General features: G+C 48.6%; 1 protein-coding gene and 1 pseudogene across 3 annotated transcripts in view; both read left to right on the top strand.

The window, feature by feature from the left end:
* Window positions 1-205: 205 nt before the first annotated feature.
* LOC129564215 (melanoma-associated antigen 9-like) lies at window positions 206-1,006 on the top strand (annotated as a pseudogene).
* A 15,818-nt stretch (window positions 1,007-16,824) lies between these two features.
* The window catches only part of TMEM185A (transmembrane protein 185A), a 55,645-nt gene continuing 50,592 nt past the window's right edge, over window positions 16,825-21,877 (top strand). For all 3 annotated transcript variants that reach the window (XM_055438326.2, XM_055438325.2, XM_055438324.2), the window contains exon 1: window positions 16,825-17,015. In XM_055438326.2, coding sequence (XP_055294301.1) covers window positions 16,978-17,015 — 38 coding nt within the window. In that variant the 5' untranslated portion in view covers window positions 16,825-16,977. The remainder of the gene's footprint in view (window positions 17,016-21,877) is intronic.

The raw sequence follows: 21,877 nt of genomic DNA, 5'->3' as shown, positions 1-21,877 counted from the left end.
CCTCTGCTCTCTGAGGACATGGGCCTCAGACCTCTGCCTTCGCCTCCTGGTTCCTGGAGCTCCTATGAGAGAAATGGAGGGGGCACCTTGGGGATATCTCATGCATTTCTCAGCCGAGGCCGCTCACACTCCCTCTCATCCTGAGGCCAGTAGTCCCCATCTGTACCCCTGTCTCACTTCCGTGTCTTGTTCAACCCCAGGAATCATGCTCGTGGTCGAGATGAGTGAGCTGAGCAAGCCCGAGGAAGACTTTCAGGATCCAGGCGAGGCCCAGGGCCCGGTGGAGGTGCAGCTCTTGGGGGCTGAGGTGGGAGAGGCTGCATCCCCCTTGGCCTCCTCCTCCACAGTGTCCTCCTCAGCCCCTGGGGAGACCTTGCCCCAGGAAGCTCTGAAGGAGAGCATAACTAACCTGATGAAGTTCCTGCTCCTCAAGTATTTAGCCAAGGAGCTGACCTCCCAGGCAGAAATGCTGAAGAAGGTCCTCAAGGATAACCAGGAGCACTTCCCGGTGGTCTTCAGACAAGCCTTGCTGTGCCTGCAGCTGGTCTTTGGTGTGGAGACGAGGGAGGTAGACCCCAGGGAGCACACCTACACTACGGTCCCTGCCCTGGGCCTCACCTGCGATGTGATGTAGAGCAGTGGGCAGGGCCTGCCCAAGGCCGGCCTCCTGGTGCTGGTCCTCAGGGTGATCATGAGGAATGGAGACCCCGCCCCTGAGGAGGCGGTCTGGGGAGCACTCAGCAGGATGGGAGTGTGTGTTGGGAGGGAGCACTGTGTCTTTGGGGAGCCCAGGGAGCTGCTGACCCAAGTGTGGGTGCAGGAGGGATACCTGGAGTACCGGCAGGTGCCTGACAGTGCCCCTGCTCACTACGAGTTCCTGTGGGGTCCCTGGGCCTATGGGGAGACCAGCAAACAGCAAGTCATGGCATTTGTGCTCAGGTTCAGACAAAGGGCTTTGAGGACCGTCCCACTCCTGTCTGCAGAGGCTGCGAGGGAGGAGGAATAGGGGGCCTGAGCCAGAGCAGCAGCCAGTCTGATCCTTCCCTCTGTTATTGAAGAGGGATCAGTCAGCTTCTCAGAAATAAGGGTCCAGGCCACTTGGGGGAACTGGTGTGTAGCAATTTTGGGTTTCTGTTCTCTACAATGACATGGAGATTCATCTCTGTTTTCTTTAAAAAATTTTCAAACTTTGATTTCATAGAAGGGTAAATACACTTCAGTGTCTTAGCTTTGTGAATGATGTTGATCCCAGTGTGTTTATGGTTACCCAGTTCACGAATGAGTTTTGCTGTTTTTGAAAAGAGATTGGGAACACTTTCATTGTGTTTTGTAGTCCTGAACAGAATACAATGGCAGAATTATTTTGAAAATGCGAAGTAATTTAGAAATAATATTAAATGGAGAAGAATTATATAATAAAAGTAATCATAGTGAATTCATGCTTCTGTCCTTTTCTGTCATTCGCAGTAACTAAATTATCTCTGTTTATTGAATTTTATTGGGTAATTAAAGAAAGTATCAGACAATCTGAGCCCCCTGCTCACTAGCTCATTTATTCTGAAGACCTTTACAGAGCCTCTGCTCAACAAAAGGCTGTGTTAGCAGTGAGGACACTAGGAGAAACAGGACACCCCCACACTTAGAGTGATGATCTAGAAGCCACAGTCACAAGAGGTTTGTCTTGGGGGTGAGGGGAAACTCTGAAATGGATCATTGCTGTGAGGTGTCCTTTTGCTTCTTGGATAAACCGCAGAGAGATCCCTTTCTGGGGCAGGAAGGAAGGGGTCCTGGCTCTTGTCCCATAGCTGTTGACCACAAGGATGAAATAGGTGTTTTCTACCCACCATCTGCTAGGAATCCTAGAGATATGTGAATCTTGCTCTTTTATGTATGGCCCAGTATTCCCTGTGCTAGCCCTCCTCTCTTTGCCCTGGGAAGCTGATTAACAAGTACATTGAAATGACAGTTAATTTGGTCATCTGGACTTTATTATTTTTACTTGTGAGCATGGTCTAGATTTTATTTGGATGAAATGAGTGAAGATAAGCTCCAAAAGTTGACAGGACCTGCTGGGTGACTAGAATCCTGGGATCTTTGAGTGAGATGTGCCCAGCTGGGAAAGACACTGCTCCCCATTCCCAAACCCTCACAAGCACCCAAATTGAATAATATATCCCCGGGGAGGAAAACACACAGAACAGCAATTTTGAGTGGTTTTCTATTCCGTTTCCTATTGAGCTATCAATTCTCAGAGGTGTCTTAAAAAGAAAACAATTTCCAGAGGAGAGAGGGACAGAGTCTGAGATCCAAATAACACAAGAAATAAGTAGTAGCCAGGAAAGATGCAACATCCGCCAGCGTCCCTGGGTTCAGACAGGTTCAGAAGTGTGGAGGCAGCAGAGACACAGGTTAAGGCTGTGCCTGGCATCAAAAGGCAGGAGCGAGTTCCGAGCCTAAGGAGGTGGTGAGGTCACTGCAGTGGGGGCTGCGAATGGGTGCAGGGGGCTGAAGGGGCAGCTCTCCCTGCTGAGTGCCAGAGAACAACAGGAACAGAAGATGTGATTCTGGCCACATATGTGTCAGCTCCCAGATAGTCAGTGGATACTTGGAAAAGGTGGAGAATTTCAAGACCCATGTGACCTGCTCAGACTAGCCTCCCCAAAACAAAGGAGATTTTTAACCACTGCTCTTTGTTGAGCATCTGCTAGGCAGTGTGGAATTGGAGAGATGTCAGGTGTTCAGCCACCTCTTGTCTTACTCTCTCCCTGCACACATGGGGACACGACCTTGCCAGGCCTCTTCACTTAGGAAGGGTCATGTGATGACCTGGGGCCAGTGAATTTTGAGCAGAAGCATTTTTGTCAGGACCGTTTGTTTTGAAGGGACACAGGCACCCAGGGGTTAATCCTCAAGCCAGGACAACACGCAGACACAGACCACTGCGAGTGCGGTTCCTCTCCCAGAGACTAAAGTCCTGCACCTCTGACCTTTGAGAGAGGCTGCCCCACAGGGAGCTGGCTGCAGGAATTCCTCCCACCACACCCACAGTCACACCCCTGCTGCCCCCCCGAGCTGCACTGTCAGCCCCCTCGGGGCTGTGCTCAGTCTCCATCAGGAGGGCAGCAGCCAGCTGCCAAAGTTCCCTGTTGGGGTTGGGGGCATCCTCCTCGTGGGCCCCAGCCCCGAGGCCACCCACCCCTGCTTCCCACAGCACCCCCTCTCCCCTGGAACCTGGCCTTGGGATTTGTCCTGCCTGCCCCCCACTCAGAGCCAATTAGGCCCTGGTCCTGATGACCTCATGTGTGTATCTTTATCTGGAAGTCCCAGAGCAGCATCCCCTTCCACCATGCTTCAGCTGGAGCCAGCAGGACTTGACACAGCGTCTGGGCGATCTCCTCATGGTGGGTCAGTAGTATTCATGGCCATAGAAGTGCAGGGCACATGTCTATGATCCTGAGGTGTATCAGACCATTCCCTATGGAATCCCACATGTTGGAGGAAACTCAGGGTCTTGTGAATGTGACTGTGAGGTCCTGGCTTTTGAGCCTGAGTGTAAGAGGCAGGGGATGCCTGGTCATCCACCTGCGCAGCGAGCTAGGACTTCAGTGTTCCTATTCCAGCTGTTTGAGCAGAGGACAGGCTCTAGCAGATCGCAGAAGTGGTACCCAGGACACTCTCCCAGGTACCAGAGGCTCCAGACTCCAATGAGGATTCAGAAAGGAGCCAGGCAGGAGAGGACTACACGGTCCCAGGGGTACAGGCTGCAAAGAGGGTCAGCCACCCCAGAGAGGTGGAAGCAGTAAGCCCCTATAGATCCCATCAGACCTGCCCGGGGCTGGCCGGGAGAGGGAGCGGGGAGCAGATGCCACTGCAGGTGAGCTGCAGTGGCCTCCATGAGGACATCTGTGCTCTGAGGCCAAGGCCGGGACCACAGCCCCGGGGGCCACTCCAGGATGGATACATGACAGCTCTCAAAGCAGGTACTCCTCATGCCCTTCATTGGATATGACTGCTAGGTGTGGTTGGGTTCTTGTTATGGGTACATAAAAACCTCAGGCCTTTGGCTGCTAGGACGGGAAAAGTGCCCCCCTCCCCGTCCCCACTGACTTATCTGGAGGTCATTTCCAAGATCCAGCATCTTCTGCAGCCGCCTCTGAGTGGACACACACCACCCTGTTCCCAAGCTGATCTTGCCCATGACATCATAGATTGGACAGGTGCCTCCCCGCTTAAGGATTCTCAGTGAATGTTCTGCTCCTCTGAGAAGTCCCTGTGTTTCCTCATGGCTTCGCTGAAGGCTCAGGGTTAAATAATCCGCCTGCGATGTGGGAGATGCAAGTTCAATCCCTGGGTGGGGAGATACCCTGGAGGAAGAAATGGCAGCTCACTCCAGTATTCTTGCCTGGGAAATCCCATGCCAGGGGGCTACATTCCTGGGGTTGCAAAGAGTTGGACATGACTGAGCGACTGAACACTCACATGTGCGCACAGCTAAAGTTTTGCTCTGGACCCTTGTATCCTTGGCAACAATCTGAGTCCTGCTTGGACCTTGACAGACTTCTTCTGTGGTAAATAACACTGGCAGATGTCTTTAAGCAATTTTTGCACAAATACATGGTTCCAGGTCTATACCTGACCTTGGTTGGGGGCTCTTGCTGTAGACCATAGCCCCAGGGGGCCCTCCCAGGAAAAGCAGGTATCTTTTGTGTCTATTCATGAAATTAACTGACTGATGGGTGACAGTACTAGCCGAGGGGGAGTCCAGCAAGCATGACAATAGCAGCCATGACATATCAAGAGCGACCCAGGTCATTCTGAGGGGGGGCATTTCATTTCCTGGTGACACCATCCTCCCCAGTAGACTCTCAATTCAGTTCAGTTCAGTTCAGTCGCTCAGTTGTGTCCGACTCTTTGCGACCCCATGAATCCCAGCACGCCAGGCCTCCCTGTCCATCACCAACTCCCAGAGTTCACTCAAACTCATGTCCATGGAGTCGGTGATGCCATCCAGCCATCTCATTCTCTGTCGTCCCCATCTCCCCCTGCCCCCAATCCCTCCCAGCATCAGAGTCTTTTCCAGTGAGTCAACTCGTCACATGAGGTGGCCAAAGTATTGGAGTTTCAGCTTTAGCATCAGTCCTTCCAATGAACACCCAGGATTGATCTCCTTTAGGATGAACTGGTTGGACCTCCTTGCAGTCCAAGGGACTCTCAAGAGTCTTCTCCATCCTCACACTCTCTGTGCTAGATCCCACCCCTCATCCAGGGTCTCATCTTCATTCCAGGGGAGATGGTGTCTTGAGGGGTTTAGGAGAGTCGCTGTGGGCAGGGTCCAATGTCAGGCTCTCTGTAGAATGGAGACTGTAACAGTGCAACTTCTGAACCTTGATATGAGATTATATTAGGTTCCTAGAGCTGCCCAACAAGGTACCACAAATTGGCGGGTGGGGGCGGGGGTGTGTGTAACTTCTTTCTCTTTCTGCAAGGCTCAAGTGATTTTCTGAAAATCACAGTGCTGGTAGGGCCATGCTCCCTCTGATGGCTCTGGAGGAGGATTTTTATTGTTTCTTCCATCTTGTGATGTCTCCAAGTGCTCCCTGGTTTATGGCTGGATTACTACAGGCTCTGCTTTCATGCACTCATGGCTGTCTCCCCTCTGGACATGCCTATGTTCAATTTGCCCTCTTCCTATAAAGATAACAATCCTATGGGATAGAGTTCAGTTCAGATTAGTTGCTCAGTCATGTCCGACTCTTTGTGACCCCATGGATTGCAGCACGCCAGGCCTCCCTGTCCATCACCAACTCCCGGAGTTTACTCAAACTCATGTCCATTGAGTCGGTGATGCCATCCAGCCATCTCATCCTCTCTCGTCCCCTTCTCCTCCCACCTTCAATCTTTCCCAGCATCAGGGTCTTTTCAAATGAGGCAGTTCTTTGCATCAGGTGGCCAAAGTATTGGAGTTTCAGCTTCAACATCAGTCCTTCCAATAAATATTCAGGACTGATTTCCTTTGGATTGACTGGTTGGATCTCCTTGCAGTCCAAGTTTTCTCTACCACCACAGTTCAAAAGCATCAATTCTTTGGTGTTCAGCTTTCTTTATAGTCCAACTCTCACATCCATACATGACCACTGGAAAAACCATAGCCTTAACTAGACAGACCTTTGTTGGCAAAATAATGTCTCTGCTTTTTAATATGCTGTCTAGGTTGTTCATAACTTTTCTTCCAAGGAGTAACCGTCTTTTAATTTCATGGCTGCAGCCACCATTTGCAATGATTTTGGAGCCCCCCCAAATAAAGTCTGCCACTGTTTCCATTGTTTCCCCATCTATTTGCCATGAAGTGATGGGACCAGATGCCATGATCTTAGTTTTCTGAATGCTAAGCTTTAAGCCAACTTTTTCACTTTAATCAAGAGGCTCTTTAGTTCTTCCTCACTTTCTGCCATAAAAAAGTGGTGGTGTCTTCTGCATATCTGAGGTTACTGATATTTCTCCCAGCAATGTTGATTCCAGCTTGTCCTTCATCCAGCCCAGCATTTCTCATGATGTATTCTGCATATAAGTTAAATAACCAGGGTGACAATATACAGCCTTGACATACTCCTTTCCCTATTTGGAGCCAGTCTGTTGTTCCATGTCCAGTTCTAACTTTTGCTTCCTGACTTGCACACAGATTTCTCAAGAGACAGGTCAGGTGGTCTAGTATTCCTATCTCTTTCAGAATTTTCCACAGTTTGTTGTGATCCACACAGTCAAAGGCATTGACATAGTCAATAAAGCAGAAATAGATGTTTTTCTGGAACTCTCTTGCTTTTTCCATGATCCAGAGGAGGTTGACAATTTGATCTCTGGTTCCTCTGCCTTTTCCAAATCCAGCTTGAACATCTGGAAGTTCACAGTTCATGTGCTGTTGAAGCCTGGCTTGGAGAATTTTGAGCATTACTTTACTAGTGTGTGAGATGAGTGCAACTGTGCAGTAGTTTGAGCATTCTTTGGCATTGCTTTCTTTGGGATTGGAGTGAAAACTATGGGATTAGGCCCAGTCTAACGACCTCATCTTAATGTGACTATATCTGCACAGGCCCTATTTTCCCTTCAGTTCTCCTGGCAGCTATGAGATTGAAGATTTCAGCATAACTTTTGGGGATATAATTCAAACCCTAACAAATAAGATATAAGGTGTTACCGGCATATGAAGTGGTGATCCAGAGTAGCTGCTCAGTGACAAGGGGCTATTGTTACTGAGTATCCGAGATGTACCTTCCCCCACATTTTAATATTCCCACATCTATATATGTCTAAGGATCCACTTGTACATTGCTTGATGCATATTCTTCTCTTTCCGGTTACAGTGTTATCAAATGGATGACCTATCTCATGTCTGCAAACATGGTGTAACTTGTTCTATAATAAGATTCAAAAAGCCTCAGCATGTCCATGCCCTGGGAGAATGAGAGGGCAGCTGCCCACAGACAATGCCTGTAGCTACTGGAAACTTAGGAAGCAGAGATCATGGTTCTGACAGAAGTGGGAGACCAAGGGTGAGGTCTAGGGTGTGGGGGAACTGCTTGCTAGCGTGGCTCTTGTGTAGGTTGGACTCCCAAATTCATTTTCTGAGCACCTATGATCTAAGGGGCTGCAGGGAGGCTGAGCTGTCAGGACACAGAGTTTGGGGAGAGCACCACCCCCTTAGAATGCAGAGAGGTCAGGGCAGGGTGGAGTGCTGTGCATGGGGCTGGAGAAAACATTTTAGGAGGTGGCAGGATCCCACTGTAGAAGGGAGACTGTGATAGAGCAATCTATCCATCTGACAAATGTCTACAGCTGCTTGACTGCTCCAAGTGGTACTTCTCAGAGGCGCAGAAGCCTCCCTCCCTACCTGGGATGCTTTCCTGGAGCCTCTGGTGGCAAGAGAGGTCCAGAGCAGAAGCCATAGGGACATCCTGGTGGCTCTAGAGGCCCAGACACAGCCTCCCTATTTAACCGTCCAACAAGAAATGCCACCTACTTGCTTTAGTGGGTAGCTTGCTCCAGGAGAGGTGTTCATCCACTGGCTCCCAGGGACAAGTGACAAGAGGGCCAGAGGGGCCTGGACACACCAATCCCTCTTGTCCCAGCAGGGGCAGTATGCAAATCCTAAGGGACTCCTCCCTGCAAGGGGTGGCCCTTCTGATCTCTGGAGGAAGATGCAGTGGGAGGGGGGGCAAAATTCAAGCAGAATGGAAGCCCCTCCCTGAGCTCCTCAAGCCTGCAAACCCAGCCTCTGCCAGGGAGCTCTCAGGGTACAAAAGACTAGGCACTTATGGAGTCTAGATAAAGGAGCCAGAAACAAAGGGCCCTCTCTGGAAGTGGGTGTGGGTGTGGGGGGTGCATCATATAAGTGAAGTCTTGGGGACTCCAGGGATTTTCTCATTAGTGGCATTCACGATGTGCCCTTTCAGGAACTCGAAAGTGCAGAATTTCAGGTCCAGAGGGCCAGCACAGTAATGCAATTCATGCCCCAACCACTCAAGTCAAGGAAGCTGAAGTCAACAGTTCTATGAAGACCTACAAGACCTTCCAGAAATAACACCAAAAAAAGATGTTCTTTTCATCATAGGGAATTGGAATGCAAAAGTAGGAAGTCAAGAGATGCCTGGAGTAACAGGCAAGTTTGGCCTTGGAGTACAAAATGAAGCAGGACAAACATGAACAGAACTTTGTCAGGAGAAAGCACTTGTCATAGCGGACACCCTCTTTCAACAACACAGGAGATGATTCTACACCTGAACATAACCAGATGATCAATATCGAAATCAGATTGATTATATTATTTCCAGCAGAAGATGGAGCAGCTCTATACAGTCAGCAAAAGCAAAACATGGAGCTGACTATGGCTCAGATCATGAACTCCTTATTGCAAAATTCAGACTTAAACTGAAGAAAGTAAGGAAAACCACTAGACCATTCAGGTATGCCCTAAATCAAATCCCTTATGATTATACAGTGAAGGTGACAAATAGATTCAAATGACTAGGTCTGGTAGACAGTGTGCCTGAAGAACTATTGACAAAGGTTTGTTTGCATCATTGTACAGGAGGTGATGACTAAATAATCCCAAAGAAAAAGAAATGTAAGAAAGCAGAATGGTTGTTTGAGGAGGCTTTACAAATAGCTGAGGAAAGAAGACAAGTGAAAGGCAGAGGAGAAAGGGAAAGATATACCCAACTGAATGCAGAGTTCTCGAGAGTAGCAAAAAGAGATAAGAAAGCCTTATTAGTGAACAGTGCAAAAAAATAGAGGAAAACAGTAGAATGGGAAAGACTAGAGATCTCTTCAAGGGAAAATTTCATGCAAAGATGGGCACAACAAAGGACAGAAACAGTATGGACCTAACATAAACAAAATAGATTAAGAAGAGGTGGCAAGAATATACAGAAAACCTGTACAAAAAAAGGTCTTAAGGACCTGGATAACCAGGATGGTGTGACCACTCAGCTGGAGAAAGACATCTGGGATGTGAAGTCAAGTGGACCTTAGGAAGCATTACCATGGACAAATCTAGTAAGGGTGATGGAATTCCAGTTGTTGTTGTTCAGTCGATCAGTCATATCCGACTCTTTGCTACCCCATGGACTGCAGGCTTCCCTGTCGTTCACTATCACCTGGAGCTTGCTCAAACTCATGTCCATTGAGTTGGTGATACTAACCAACCATCTCCTTCTCTGTCATCTCCTTTTCCTCCTGCCTTCAATCTTGCCAAGCGTCAGGGTATTTTCCAATGAGTCAGCTCTTCACATCAGGTGGCCAAAGTATTGGAGCTTCAGCCTCAGTATCAGTCTTTACAATGAAAATTCAGGACTGACTTCCTTTAGGATTGACTGGTTTGATCTCTTTACAGTCCCAGGGACTTTCAAGAATCTTCTCCAACCCACAGTTCAAAATCATCAATTTTTTGCCATTCAGCCTTCTTTATGGTTCAACTCTCACATCCATACATGACTACTGGAAAAATCATAGATTTGACTATATGGATCTTTATCAGCAAAGTAATGTCCCTGCTTTTTTAATATGCTATCTAGGTTTCAGTTCAGTTCAGTTCAGTTCAGTCGCTCAGTCGTGTCCGACTCTCCGTGACCCCATGAATCACAGCACGCCAGGCCTGAGTCGGTGATGCCATCCAGCCATCTCATTCTCGGTCGTCCCCTTCTCCTCCCGCCCCCAACCCTTCCCAGCATCAGAGTCTTTTCCAGTGAGTCAACTCGTCGCATGAGGTGGCCAAAGTATTGGAGTTTCAGCTTTAGCATCAGTCCTTCCAATGAACACCCAGGATCGATCTCCCTTAGAATGGACTGGTTGGATCTCCTTGCAGTACAACGGACTCTCAAGAGTCTTCTCCAACACCACAGTTCAAAAGCATCAATTCTTCAGCGATCAGCTTTCTTCACAGTCCAACTTTACCATTGCTTTTCTTCAAAGGAACAAGTGCCTTTTAATTTCATGACTGCAGTCACTATCTGCCCCCCCCCATATTAAAGTCTGTCACTGTTTCCATTGTTTTCCCACCTATTTGCCATGAAGTTCTGGGACCAGATATCATGATCTTAGTTTTCTGTTGAGTTTTAAGCCAGCTTTTTCACTCTCCTCTTTCATTCATCAAGAGGCTCTTTAGTTCCTCTTCACCTGCCATAAGTGTGTCATCTGCATATCTGAGGTTATTGATATTTCTCCCAGCAATCTTTATTCTAGTTTGTGATTCATCCAGCCTGGCATTTCCCATGATGTACTCTGCATATAAGTTAAATAAGCAGAGTGACAACATACAGCCTTGAAACACTCCTTTCCCAATTTGGAACCATTGTTCCATATTCAGATCTAACTGTTGCTTCTTGACCTGCATACAGGTTTCTCAGGAGGTCTAATCTAAGGTGGTCTGGTATTCCCATCTCTTTAAGAATTTTCCACAATTTGTTGTGATCCACACAGTCAAAGTCTTCAGTGTAGTCAATGAAGCAGAAGTACATATTTTTCTGGAATTCTCTTGCTTTTTCTATGATCCGATGGATGTTGGTAAATTGATCTCTGGTTCCTCTGCCTTTTCTAAATCCAGCTTGTACATCTGGAAATTCTCAATTCACATACTGTTGAAGCCCAGCTTAGAGAATTTTGAACATTACTTTGCTGGTAGGTGAAATGAGTGCAATTGTGTGGAAGTGTAAATATGCTTTGCCATTGCCCTTCTTTGAGATTGGAATAAAAACTGATCTTTTCCAATCCTTTGGTCACTGATGAGTTTTCCAAATTTGCTGGCATATTGAGTGAAGCACTTTTAGAGCATTATCTTTTAGGATTTAAAGTAGCTCAGCTGGAATCCCATCACACTCGATAGCTTTGTTTGTAGTGATTCTCCCTAAAGCCCACTTGACTTTGCACTCCAGGATGTCTGGCTCTGAGTGATCACACCATAGTGATTATCTGGGTCATTAAGATCTTTTCTTCTGTGTATTCTTGCCACCTCTTCTTAATCTCTTTGCTTCTGTTAGGTCCATACTGTTTCTGTCCTTTATTGTGCTGTCTTTGCATGAAAAATCTCTAATTTTCTTGAAGAGATCTGTTATTTTTCCCGTTCCAACTGATCTATTTCAAATCTAAAAAGATGATACTGTGAAAGTGCTGGGCTCAATATGGCAGTCAATTGAGAAAAGTCAGCAGTTACCACAGGACTGGAAAAGATCACTTTTCATTCCAATCCCAAAGAAGGGCAATACCAAAGCATGTTCAAACTACTGCATAATTGCACTCATTTCACATGCAAGCAAAGTAATGCTCAAAATCCTTCAAGCTAGGCTTCAACAGTACGTGAACCAAGAACTTCCAGATGTTCAAGATGGATTGAGGAAAGGCAGAAAATTAGAGATCAAAATGCCAACATCTGTTGGATTATGGAGAAAGCAAGATAATTCCAGAAAAACATGTACTTCTGGTTCATTGACTACACTAAAGCCTTTGACTGTGTGGATCACAACAAACTGTGGAAAATTCTGAAAGAGATGGGAATACCAAACCACCTTACCTGCCTCCTGAGAAACCTGTATGCAGGTCAAGAAGCAATAGTTAGAACCGAACATGGAACAATGGACTGGTTCCAAATTGGGAAAGGAGTATATCAAGGCTGTGTATTGTCACCCTACTTATTTAACCTATATGCAGAGTACATCATGGGAAATGCCAGGCTGGATGAAGCACAAGCTGGAATCAAGATTTCTGGGAGAAATAACAACCTCAGGTAAGCAGATGATACCACTCTAATAGCAGAAAATGAAGAGGAACTAAAGAGCCTCTTGATGAAGGTAAAGAGGAGAGTGAAAAAGCTGGCTTAAAACTCAACAGAAAACTAAGATCATGGCATCCGTTCCCATCACTTCATGACAAATAGATGGGGAAACCATGGAAACAGTGACAGACTTTTTCTGGGTTCCAAAATCACTGCAAATGTTGACCTCAGGCATGAAATTAAGACACTTGTTCCTTCGAAGTAAAGCAATGACAAACCTAGACAGCATATTAAAAAGCAGAGCCCTCACTTTGCCTAAAAAGGTCTGTCTAGTCAAATCTGTGATTTTTCCAGTACTCATGTATGGATGTGAGAGTTGGACCATATAGAAGGCTGAACGCCAAAAAAATGATGTTTTGAACTATGATGCTGGAGAAGACTCTTGAGAGTCACCTGGATAGCAAGGAGATCAAACCAGTCAATCCTAAAGGAAAATAACCCTGAATATTCCTTGGAAGGACTGATGCTGAAGATCCAATACTTTGGCCACCTGATGCGAAGGGCCACCTCATTGGAAAAGACCTTGATGCTGGGAAAGATTGAGGGCAGGAGGAGAAGAGGGTGGTAGAGGATGAGATGGTTTGATGGCATCACCAACTCAATGGACATTAATTTGAGAAAACTCCGGGACATAATGAAGGACAGGGAAGTCTGGTGTGCTGCAGTCCATGGGTCACAAAGAGTCAGACATAACTGAAGGACTGAACAACAACCTGGCTGAAGAAGCTGTCAAGCAGGTCCCCCAGGAATGCTGGCACAGGCCTGTCCCCCAGGCGGCCTGGCATTGGCTCCTAGATAGCCCTCTCTCCACTGGAGGGACAGTGACACTGGTCTGTGTCCTCTGTGTCCCCTTCATTCTGCCACTGTGGTGGCCTGGGGGAGCAGCCCTGGTGGCATGGACAACTGGGTGACAACTATTTTGTTCCCTGACACAGGTCTTCCATCACCAGGATGTGTGAATGCAGCATTGGCTCCTTTTAGGGCCCTGCTTTTCAGGAGCCCACCTTCCACCCATCACATTGGAGTCAATGTGAATGTTGAATTGGAAAAGTCACCTACTTATCCGAGTTCATTTCAGTTCAGTTCAGTCGCTCAGTCATGTCCGACTCTTTGAGACCCCATGAATCACAGCACGCCAGGCCTCCCTGTCCATCACCAACTCCCGGAGTTCACTCAAACTCATGTCCATCGAGTCGCTGATGCCATCCAGCCATCCCATTCTCCGCCGTTCCCTTCTCCTCCTGCCCCCAATTCCTCCCAGCATCAGAGTCTATTCCAGTGAGTCAACTCTTTGCATGAGGTGGCCAAAGTATTGGAGTTTCAGCTTTAGCAGTCCTTCCAATGAACACCCAGGACTGATCTCCTTTAGAATGGACTGGTTGGATCTGCTTGCAGACCAAGGGACTCTCAAGAGTCTTCTCCAACACCACAGTTCGGCGATCAATTCTTCGGCGCTCAGTTTTCTTCACAGTTCAACTCTCACATCCATACATGACCACGGGAAAAACCATAGCTTTGACTAGATGGACCTTGGTTGGGAAAGTAATGTCTCTGCTTTTTAATACGCTTTCTAGGTTGGTCATAACTTTCCTTCCAAAGAGTAAGAGTCTTTTAATTTCATGGCTGCAATCAGCATCTGCAGTGATTTTGGAGCCCCCAAAATTAAAGTATGACACTGTTTCCACTGTTTCTCCATCTATTTCCCATGAAGTGATGGGACCAGATGCCATGATCTTAGTTTTCTGAATGTTGAGCTTCAAGCCAACTTTTTCACTCTCCTCTTTCACTTTCATCAATTTATCCAAAGGGTTCAGTTCAGTTCAGTTCAGTTCAGTCGCTCAGTCGTGTCCGACTCTCCACGACCCCATGAATCACAGCACGCCAGGCCTCCCTGTCCATCACCAACTCCCGGAGTTCACTCAAACTCATGTCCACAGAGTCGGTGATGCCATCCAGCCATCTCATTCTCCATCGTCCCCTTCTCCTCCTGCCCCCAACCTTTCCCAGCATCATAAATCTAAGGTGGTCTTTAAAACCATGGTCCAGATATACACTGAAGTTTCTTGAACCCAGCAACAAGTGTCCACTCCAAAGCCACATGGATATGCTTTCTGGTTTACTTGGGGTTCATGCCTTTTCAATCCAGAACCATTTCAGACCTTTGTATGAAGATTATTGGGAGCCTCTAAGTAAGGTGGCCCTAAAATGTGGTAGCCAGTCCAGGTTGGCTAGAGGAGATGATGAAGGTGTCATCCTTTGCATGGCTCAGGGGCTTTCCTCAATGCTTGGGTCACTCATGGATTTGTCCACACAGGCCATTGAAACTTTGGACTGCTGCACAGGGTCTGACACTGAGGGGTCTGAGGTGGGCAGCAGATTGGCAGCAGGGTCTTTTGTACTTGTTGGAAAGAGGACAAGAGGGTCACCTGGATGCTGTGAATCTTATTTCCATGGAAGCCCCAGGAAAATACATGGCAGGGCCACCAGTGAAGTTGAGGCAGTCCAGGTACCTCCATTTCTCAAAGGTTCTGGATGGGAGGCTTGGGTAGTCCAATTTTTCCTATATGTCCTCATGGACAGGCCTTTATGCTCCCTTGGCAATTTGGCTTGTCAGAGCAAAAGAATACAGTGACAGTTGTTTGTACATTGGCATCCTGTTCCTCCAGGCTAGGCAGCCCCCACAGGCTGATCATCTTGGATGTGTGGGGGGGTATTGTGGGCCTCCAGAGCAGTGGCTCAGCTCTGAGATCCTCTGGGACGTCACCGAAGTAGTGCCTGCTCTCAAGGCTCTGGAGTCTGAGCAGCCCGTTTGGTCTCTGTCCATGAATCTCTTGAAAGGGCAACAGTACCTGGTACTCAAGTGTCTTAACTGACCAACAATCTCAATCTTAATGCCTGTTTGGAGTGAGGCCACTAGTAAGGAAGTGGTGTTGGTCAATCTGGTCACTGGCAAGTATCTCTTTTTTTGCAGAGTGTGGGCTACAAGCTTGTCAGGAAGTCCTACATCCTTAGTTGCTGGGCAGCTCAGGGCACATTATACAAGCTTTTATGTGCCTCAGCTTTCCATTCTGTATTTCTATGCTCATTGAGAACCTCCTCAGGGGTAGACAAAGGACTCCACTGGAAGGATGGACCGGGGAGATAGACTCAAACTCTAGGACAGTCCCCTGGTGCTTCAGCAGCCAACAAACTTGATTCAGGTCACTCATCCTTAAAAACAGCTCATATAATAATACCCACTCCCTAGTGGGTTTGGGAATCCTAATTACCATTTGTGAAATGTTTTGCAAGTTCTCAGAAGAAAGGTAATACATCATGGCAAAGTATGACTCTCATAATTGTGATATTCTCAAGCTGCCTCCAAGGCTAAGTCCTATAAAATTGCCATTTGAGAGCCATTTGAGAAACTTCAATTGTAACAAAGTATAACTATTACCCATAATGATATGAGACTAATGTCTAAGGTATTCCTGTGCCCATGGAAAACTCATATCAGCCCGGAAGTGAAGAAGGTAGACCAGGCCACCTGCTGGAGCTTGTTCTGCTCTCTAATTCCAAAAGTAAACAGACTCCTTGAAGAGAGGCACCTGCAGAAGCACCAGATAGCAACAGTGTTCTCTAAGCACCGAGTGTGCACCAGGCAGTGTGTTATGCACGCTATCTCACCGAATCTGGAAAAGTTTAGGAAGTAGGTGTTATTATCTCCGTTTTGCAGAGGAGAAAAGAGTGAGGCTCAAAGATGTTGACTTGCCCAAGGAAAATGAACCCAGCAGTTATAAACAGGATGGCTCAGAGTGCAGTAAGAGCTGGGCCAGGTGGGACGCGACCACAGAGTCTAGGCAGGAGCCAAGGAGACTTTGAACTAGGTTAGGAAAGCCAGAATGACTTCCAGATTTCCAGTTTGGGCACCCCACCTTGCAACCAAGCCGGTGACTAGGTCTGCTGCCAACGCAGAGAGGCAACCGAGGAGGGGTAGGCCGTAGGGAGGGCGGATGACTTTGGTGCAGGGTAGCCTGAGTTTGGGACGGCCAGCGTATCTCCATGCGCTGACGTGGGCCTTGGGAGGGAAGTTGAGAAGCAGTCATTGACACGTTTGACAGGTGAAGCCTGGGAGGAGATCGCCAAAATGCAACGTGTTTCCCGGGGTCACTACCCTCAAGGCTCCGTTCTCGCTGAGGGCAACCTCCAGAAGGCAGCGCGGGCCAAGGTGTCAGGGGTCCGCGAAGACCTCCCCGCGGGACTCCCGGGCGGACCGCTCCCTCCCCGTGGGCCTGCACAGAGTCAGCAGCCCTGTTTGGTTCTCCGCGCCCTCCCCCGGGTCCCCTGTCCTTCCGGCCTCCGTCGTCCCCACCGTCTCCTTGGCCCGGTGCGGGGCCGAGGGCCGGGACCTTCGCGCGCCGGGAGCGGGGACACCGGCGTCGTGCGTGGCCCACAGCGCTCCTCGGGCCGGCGGGGCGGGGCTCAGGGCGCATGCGCAGCGGCCTTACGGAAGCCCGGAAGGAGGGGAGGGAGGTGCGGCTCAGGTTTCTCCGGGAGGCGGCGGAGGCGACGACGATTACGCGGCCAGCGCTGGCACCATGTACCCGCTGTAACGCGCAGACCGCGCTGCGCGGGGGGCGGGGGGAGGAGGAGGAGGACGCCGCGGTGAGTTCTCCGCCATGAACCTGAGGGGCCTCTTCCAGGACTTCAACCCGAGGTGAGGCGTCGCCCGCACGGCTTGGGGAGGCGCGGTGGCCGTGATGGCGCGGTGGGCGACGGGGCCTGCCCGAGCCTCCTCGGAAAACCGATCGGCCTCGGCGCCGACCCGCTGCTCCTCCCGCGTCCGCTACGTTCAACCTCCGGCCCACCGTCCCTTCTCGAACCTCCCGGCCCTAGCCCTGCCGGAACCCCGCGCCCCTCCGCTCGCCCTCCCTTGTCGACGTCCCAACTTCCCTCTCACCACTCCCATCTTCAGGCACCCACTGCCTGCCTCCGTTCGCCGGGCCAGGGCCGCTTCACTTGACCCGCCACCTCTACCCCGCACCCCAGCTGTTTCCTCCAGTTCCTCTCAGCCCTTGAGGTTTGCCTTGGACGTTTGCCCAAACCTCGCTTGTTTGCTTCTTTGTGGAACTGATAGCTGAAATACTGTTGAATCCTTGGAGTCCGTGTCAGGGCATGGCGGGACCTTACGTAATGCTTTCTGAGGGGTAAACCTGGCAATTTTCTGTGCGTGTTGTCTCATCAGTCTTGATTATATGTTTATTTGCAGGAAGTAGATATTGCCGTACTGTTTCCCAGATGGGGACTAGCGAGTGTACAGGATGGAAGGCACTCAGGCTAAGGAATCGAGCGCCTCTCCTTGCACTTGCCCAAGTGTTCTGTAACTCTCTTACCTCCCAAGACTGTGAACTCCCTAAAGCAGAGACAGTCTCCTGCTCAATTCTCTATTCCCAACAGGCCCCACTGTGTCTGATACACATAGGAGCCACTTGTAAAATGTGAAACTAAACTGAGCCCAGAGATTTGGATTGGAGACCAGGCCATATGTAACTGGGGGATTCTCTGCTCATGCGAAAAATAAGGAGTTGGTCTAGCTGATCTTTTAAGTCCACTGCCCTGTGAGGGGAGTGCCCTGTCTCTCATATTTGCTGGTTGGAAGCCACTCACTCGATGAACCTATGCTGGTTCCTGGTCTGGGGGCTTCAGATGCTGGGAGGGCCCATGGGAATGGAGAAGGGCAGGGAAATAGACGATTTATGGCAGTGTTCAATGCTGTACCGTGGCAGCTCAGGAGAGACCACTGTCCAGGCTGCTTGTGGGGGATGCAGGGAAGTCTTGGGGGAGAGATAGAGGATGAGTGTGTGTGTTTTGGGAGTGCCATCTCCTTCTGGATGGTGACGTTTTAAGCTGCGAGCCACTGTGACTTCCTGAGTGCTCTTACTCCTGTTTGAGCACTGTCCTGTTCATCTTCTGTCTAGTCTGAAGTGCCAGTGTGCCCATCCCAGTGCAGTCATTATCACTGTCGGCCTTCAAGATGCTCTGCATAGAGGAGCTTGTTGAGAGCAAGTAGCAGAGAACTGACTACATGCATCGCCTTCCTCTGCTGCTGCTAGGTAGGGGTTAGGGTTGATCTCTGGGATAGCAGAGTTGGATAGGCCTTGTGTATCTACACTGTTTGATGAGAACAAATAAGGAGGAGAACGATAAGATCTGAATTGTTTTGTGTCCTTGGGCCACTCGCTTATCTGTTGCAGAATAGGGAGGCCAACTTAATGATTGATTGCAAAGCTCTTTACAAATAGAAAGCTCGAGGACAATTTTGCAAGGTGACAAGAGCATTCTAAAGCTACAAAGAGCTGCCTGGAGTGATCCAACTAACAGTTGATGAAGCAAAACCGTGCTGCACAGGTAACATCCTTAACCACTTTTTTTGGTAGCTTCTCCCCTCGCCCCCCAAAATTTGCACATGAAAAATATAATCAAATACCAGCTATCGAAGGGCTTCCCAGGTGGCGCTAGTGGTAAAGAACATGCCTGCCAATTTAGGAGACCTAAGAGACCTAGGTTCGAGCCTTGAGTTTGAAAGAGGAGGAAATGGCCACCTAGTCCAGTATTCTTACCTGGACAATCCCCATGGACAGAGGAGCCTGGCGGGCTGCAGTCCATGGGGTCACAAAGAGTCAGACACAACTGAAGCAACTTAGCACACATACATGCACCAGCTATGTAAACAGCTTTATAGTAAACATCACCATATTTGTCAGCCCTTTAGTTCTCCTGGGATTGAGATGCACAACTCCCTGGGAAGTGTAAAGGTGTGGTGGGTCAGTGGGAGTGAGCAGTGTTTCCTCTTGGCGGAGACTGCTGAGACGGTGGCCAGCTCACATTGGCAGCTGCCAGTTTTCAGCTGGTGGTGTGTTATGTCTCACGGGCACACCTTGTTTTTGACACTGTTCTGTCATTTTTAGTCTTGCTTCATGCCAAGGAGGACCTGCCAGAGAGCTTGCGAGCCAACAGGGCTTGTGCCAGGGCCTCCAGCTTTGCCCCCTGCCTGGGATTCAGAGACCATTCCACACCTGCCTCCTAGCCCGGCACCTTGGCACACACTGTTCTCTTTGCTGGGACTGTTCCCCTCTCCTCCTGACCTAGTGAACTCCTGTTTCTCCTTGAGATCTCAGCTCACTTGTTGCTTGCTGAGGGCAGCTTTTCTGCCTTCCCTGACTAGCCCACTGAGCCCTGTTTGTACCCCTGTGCATAGGGTACTGTGCTCCTCCTCCATGCACTTGTCTGGACCCTTGTGTTTGTCTGTGTGCTTGTTTGATTAATGCCTGTCTGCCCTGTGAAAAGGTAACTGTAGCTCTGTCGGGGCAGGAACTTGACTCTGTGCGTTATGGTCGCCTGCCTACTTGGCTCTGAAAGTGTTTGTGGGAAGGATGGATGAATGAATGAACGACTCACTCTGCAGAGTCACCGTCTTCCTCATGGTCTGCGGCCTGGTTCTCTTTCCTGTCACCCCCTTCCCTCCTTCAGAATGCAGCCCTTCTATCGGAGAGCTGGGAACACTGTGACACCAAGCAGACTGTGGCTGCCTTGACTTTGCAGATTGTGTGTGTCACAGGAATAGTCACTGTCAATAGTCAAGGCAGGGGCCATGACTCCAAAGCTCTTTTCCAGCCTTTTAATCTTGGTGAGTCTGAATCCGCTGCTGTATTGCCAACACTCTGGGAAATGGCATGGACAGAATGATTCACAGCTGTCAACACTCAGATGTACAGGACTGCCAGCTGACCTTCTGCCTAGTTGCATCTGGCTCAGAACTGGTTGATCATGAGCTTCTTTTTAGTTACAGAGGTTAAGGCTTGCAGGTAATTAACAAAAGGGAGCTGCCTGGCCTTTAAGAGGTGTTTGTAAAGTATATGTAAAGCATTCCTTCATTAAACATCTCCCTGGTTCCTCCTGCATGCCAGAGATGTGCTGGGTGTTCAGAGTACAATTGTGAATGGGACGTGGCCCCTTGCCACTTTCCTCAAGCCCAGCAGAAGAAGCAGAAATGGAAACAGATTAAAATTCACACAGGATGAGGCATTCCAGGGACAGGAACCTAAGAACCATATGCTGTGGGAACACGAGGGGCAGAGCCACGAATTCTGTCTAGCTCAACAGAGAGGGTTCCGCAGCCTGGTCCTGAAGGATAGAATTACAGGCTTTTGTCAGACCAGAGGGCAGGGAGGGTATCTTAGGAGGGATGAAGTATGCAGAGGTGCAGGGTCATGGGAAGGTGTGATGTGTTAAGACTGTGGTGAGAGGTCAGTGTGGTAGGGGCATTGCAGACAATGCCCATCATGTGATTTTAAAATACTCTAACTACATAGTGCTCACAATTCCTGTAAATATTTTTGGCACATTACTTTTTTTTTTTTCTTTTAATGATGCTCCAGATGCATCAGTGGTGAGTGTATGTTGGTACTGTTAATGAACTCCTGACCTCCCAAATGTCTGTTTATCTGTAGTTCTGTCATCTCAGATTACCTATAATAAGAAAACCCTGTTGATTATAGTGAGGTTATTATTAATAATAGCTGTGACTTATGCGACACCTACCACGTGCCAGGCACAAGGTCATTGCTCTGTACCCATTATCTTGAATCTTTACAGCAGCCCTGTGAGTTTGAATCAGCCTTGTTTTGTAGACTCTGTAAAGAAAGCTGATCGCCGAAGAATCGATGCTTTTGAACTGTGGTGTTGGAGAAGACTCTTGAGAGTCCCTTACACTGCAAGGAGATCCAACCAGTCCATTCTAAAGGAGATCAATCCTGGGTGTTCATTGGAAGGACTGATGCTAAAGCTGAAACTGCAATACTTTGGCCACCTCATGCGATGAGTTGACTCACTGGAAAAGACTCTGATGCTGGGAAAGGTTGGGGGCGGGAGGAGAAGGGGACGACGGAGAATGAGATGGCTGGATGGCATCACCGACTCTGTGGACATGAGTTTGAGTGAACTCCGGGAGTTGGTGATGGACAGGGAGGCCTGGCGTGCTGTGATTCATGGGGTCGCGGAGAGTCGGACACGACTGAGCGACTGAACTGAACTTGTGACTTCCCTAAAGCCACACAGGCAGCAAGGGGCCAAGTCAGGATTTTAAGAGATTGGTCTCCTTCTGAAGCCTTTGCTCTTTTGGGTAGACCATGCATACCCACCCTCTAATTTAGTGACACACCCCCCACCCCAATCATGGCACAGTAGGTCCAATATACTAAGGAGCCTTCTATTTATGAGTGGTAATTAAACAAAGCAAACCTTGTGTTTGAGTTGACACATCCAAATGAGTGTTATCTTTCAAAGAAGTTACTTAGGGAAAAGGTAAATATATACCTGTTGCATTGCTCATACCCCTTGTTACTCATCTGAAATTTTCCTTTGAAGCAAATCATCTGAGAAAATCTATCTCACTGCTTTATAATCCTATGCAATTGTTTAACCAAAATAGTGCCACCTAGTTTGATCATACTTCCTGACTTTTGGCCATTTCTAGAAATCCACTGTCAGTGGAGATTTGGCATCATTGAGGGTATTCAA

This window comes from Moschus berezovskii, chromosome X (assembly GCF_049115385.1).
Source record: "Moschus berezovskii isolate FMDL1 chromosome X, NW_MosBer_1.0, whole genome shotgun sequence".
NCBI lineage: Eukaryota > Metazoa > Chordata > Mammalia > Artiodactyla > Moschidae > Moschus > Moschus berezovskii.
This window is presented reverse-complemented; position numbering and strand designations above follow the sequence as displayed.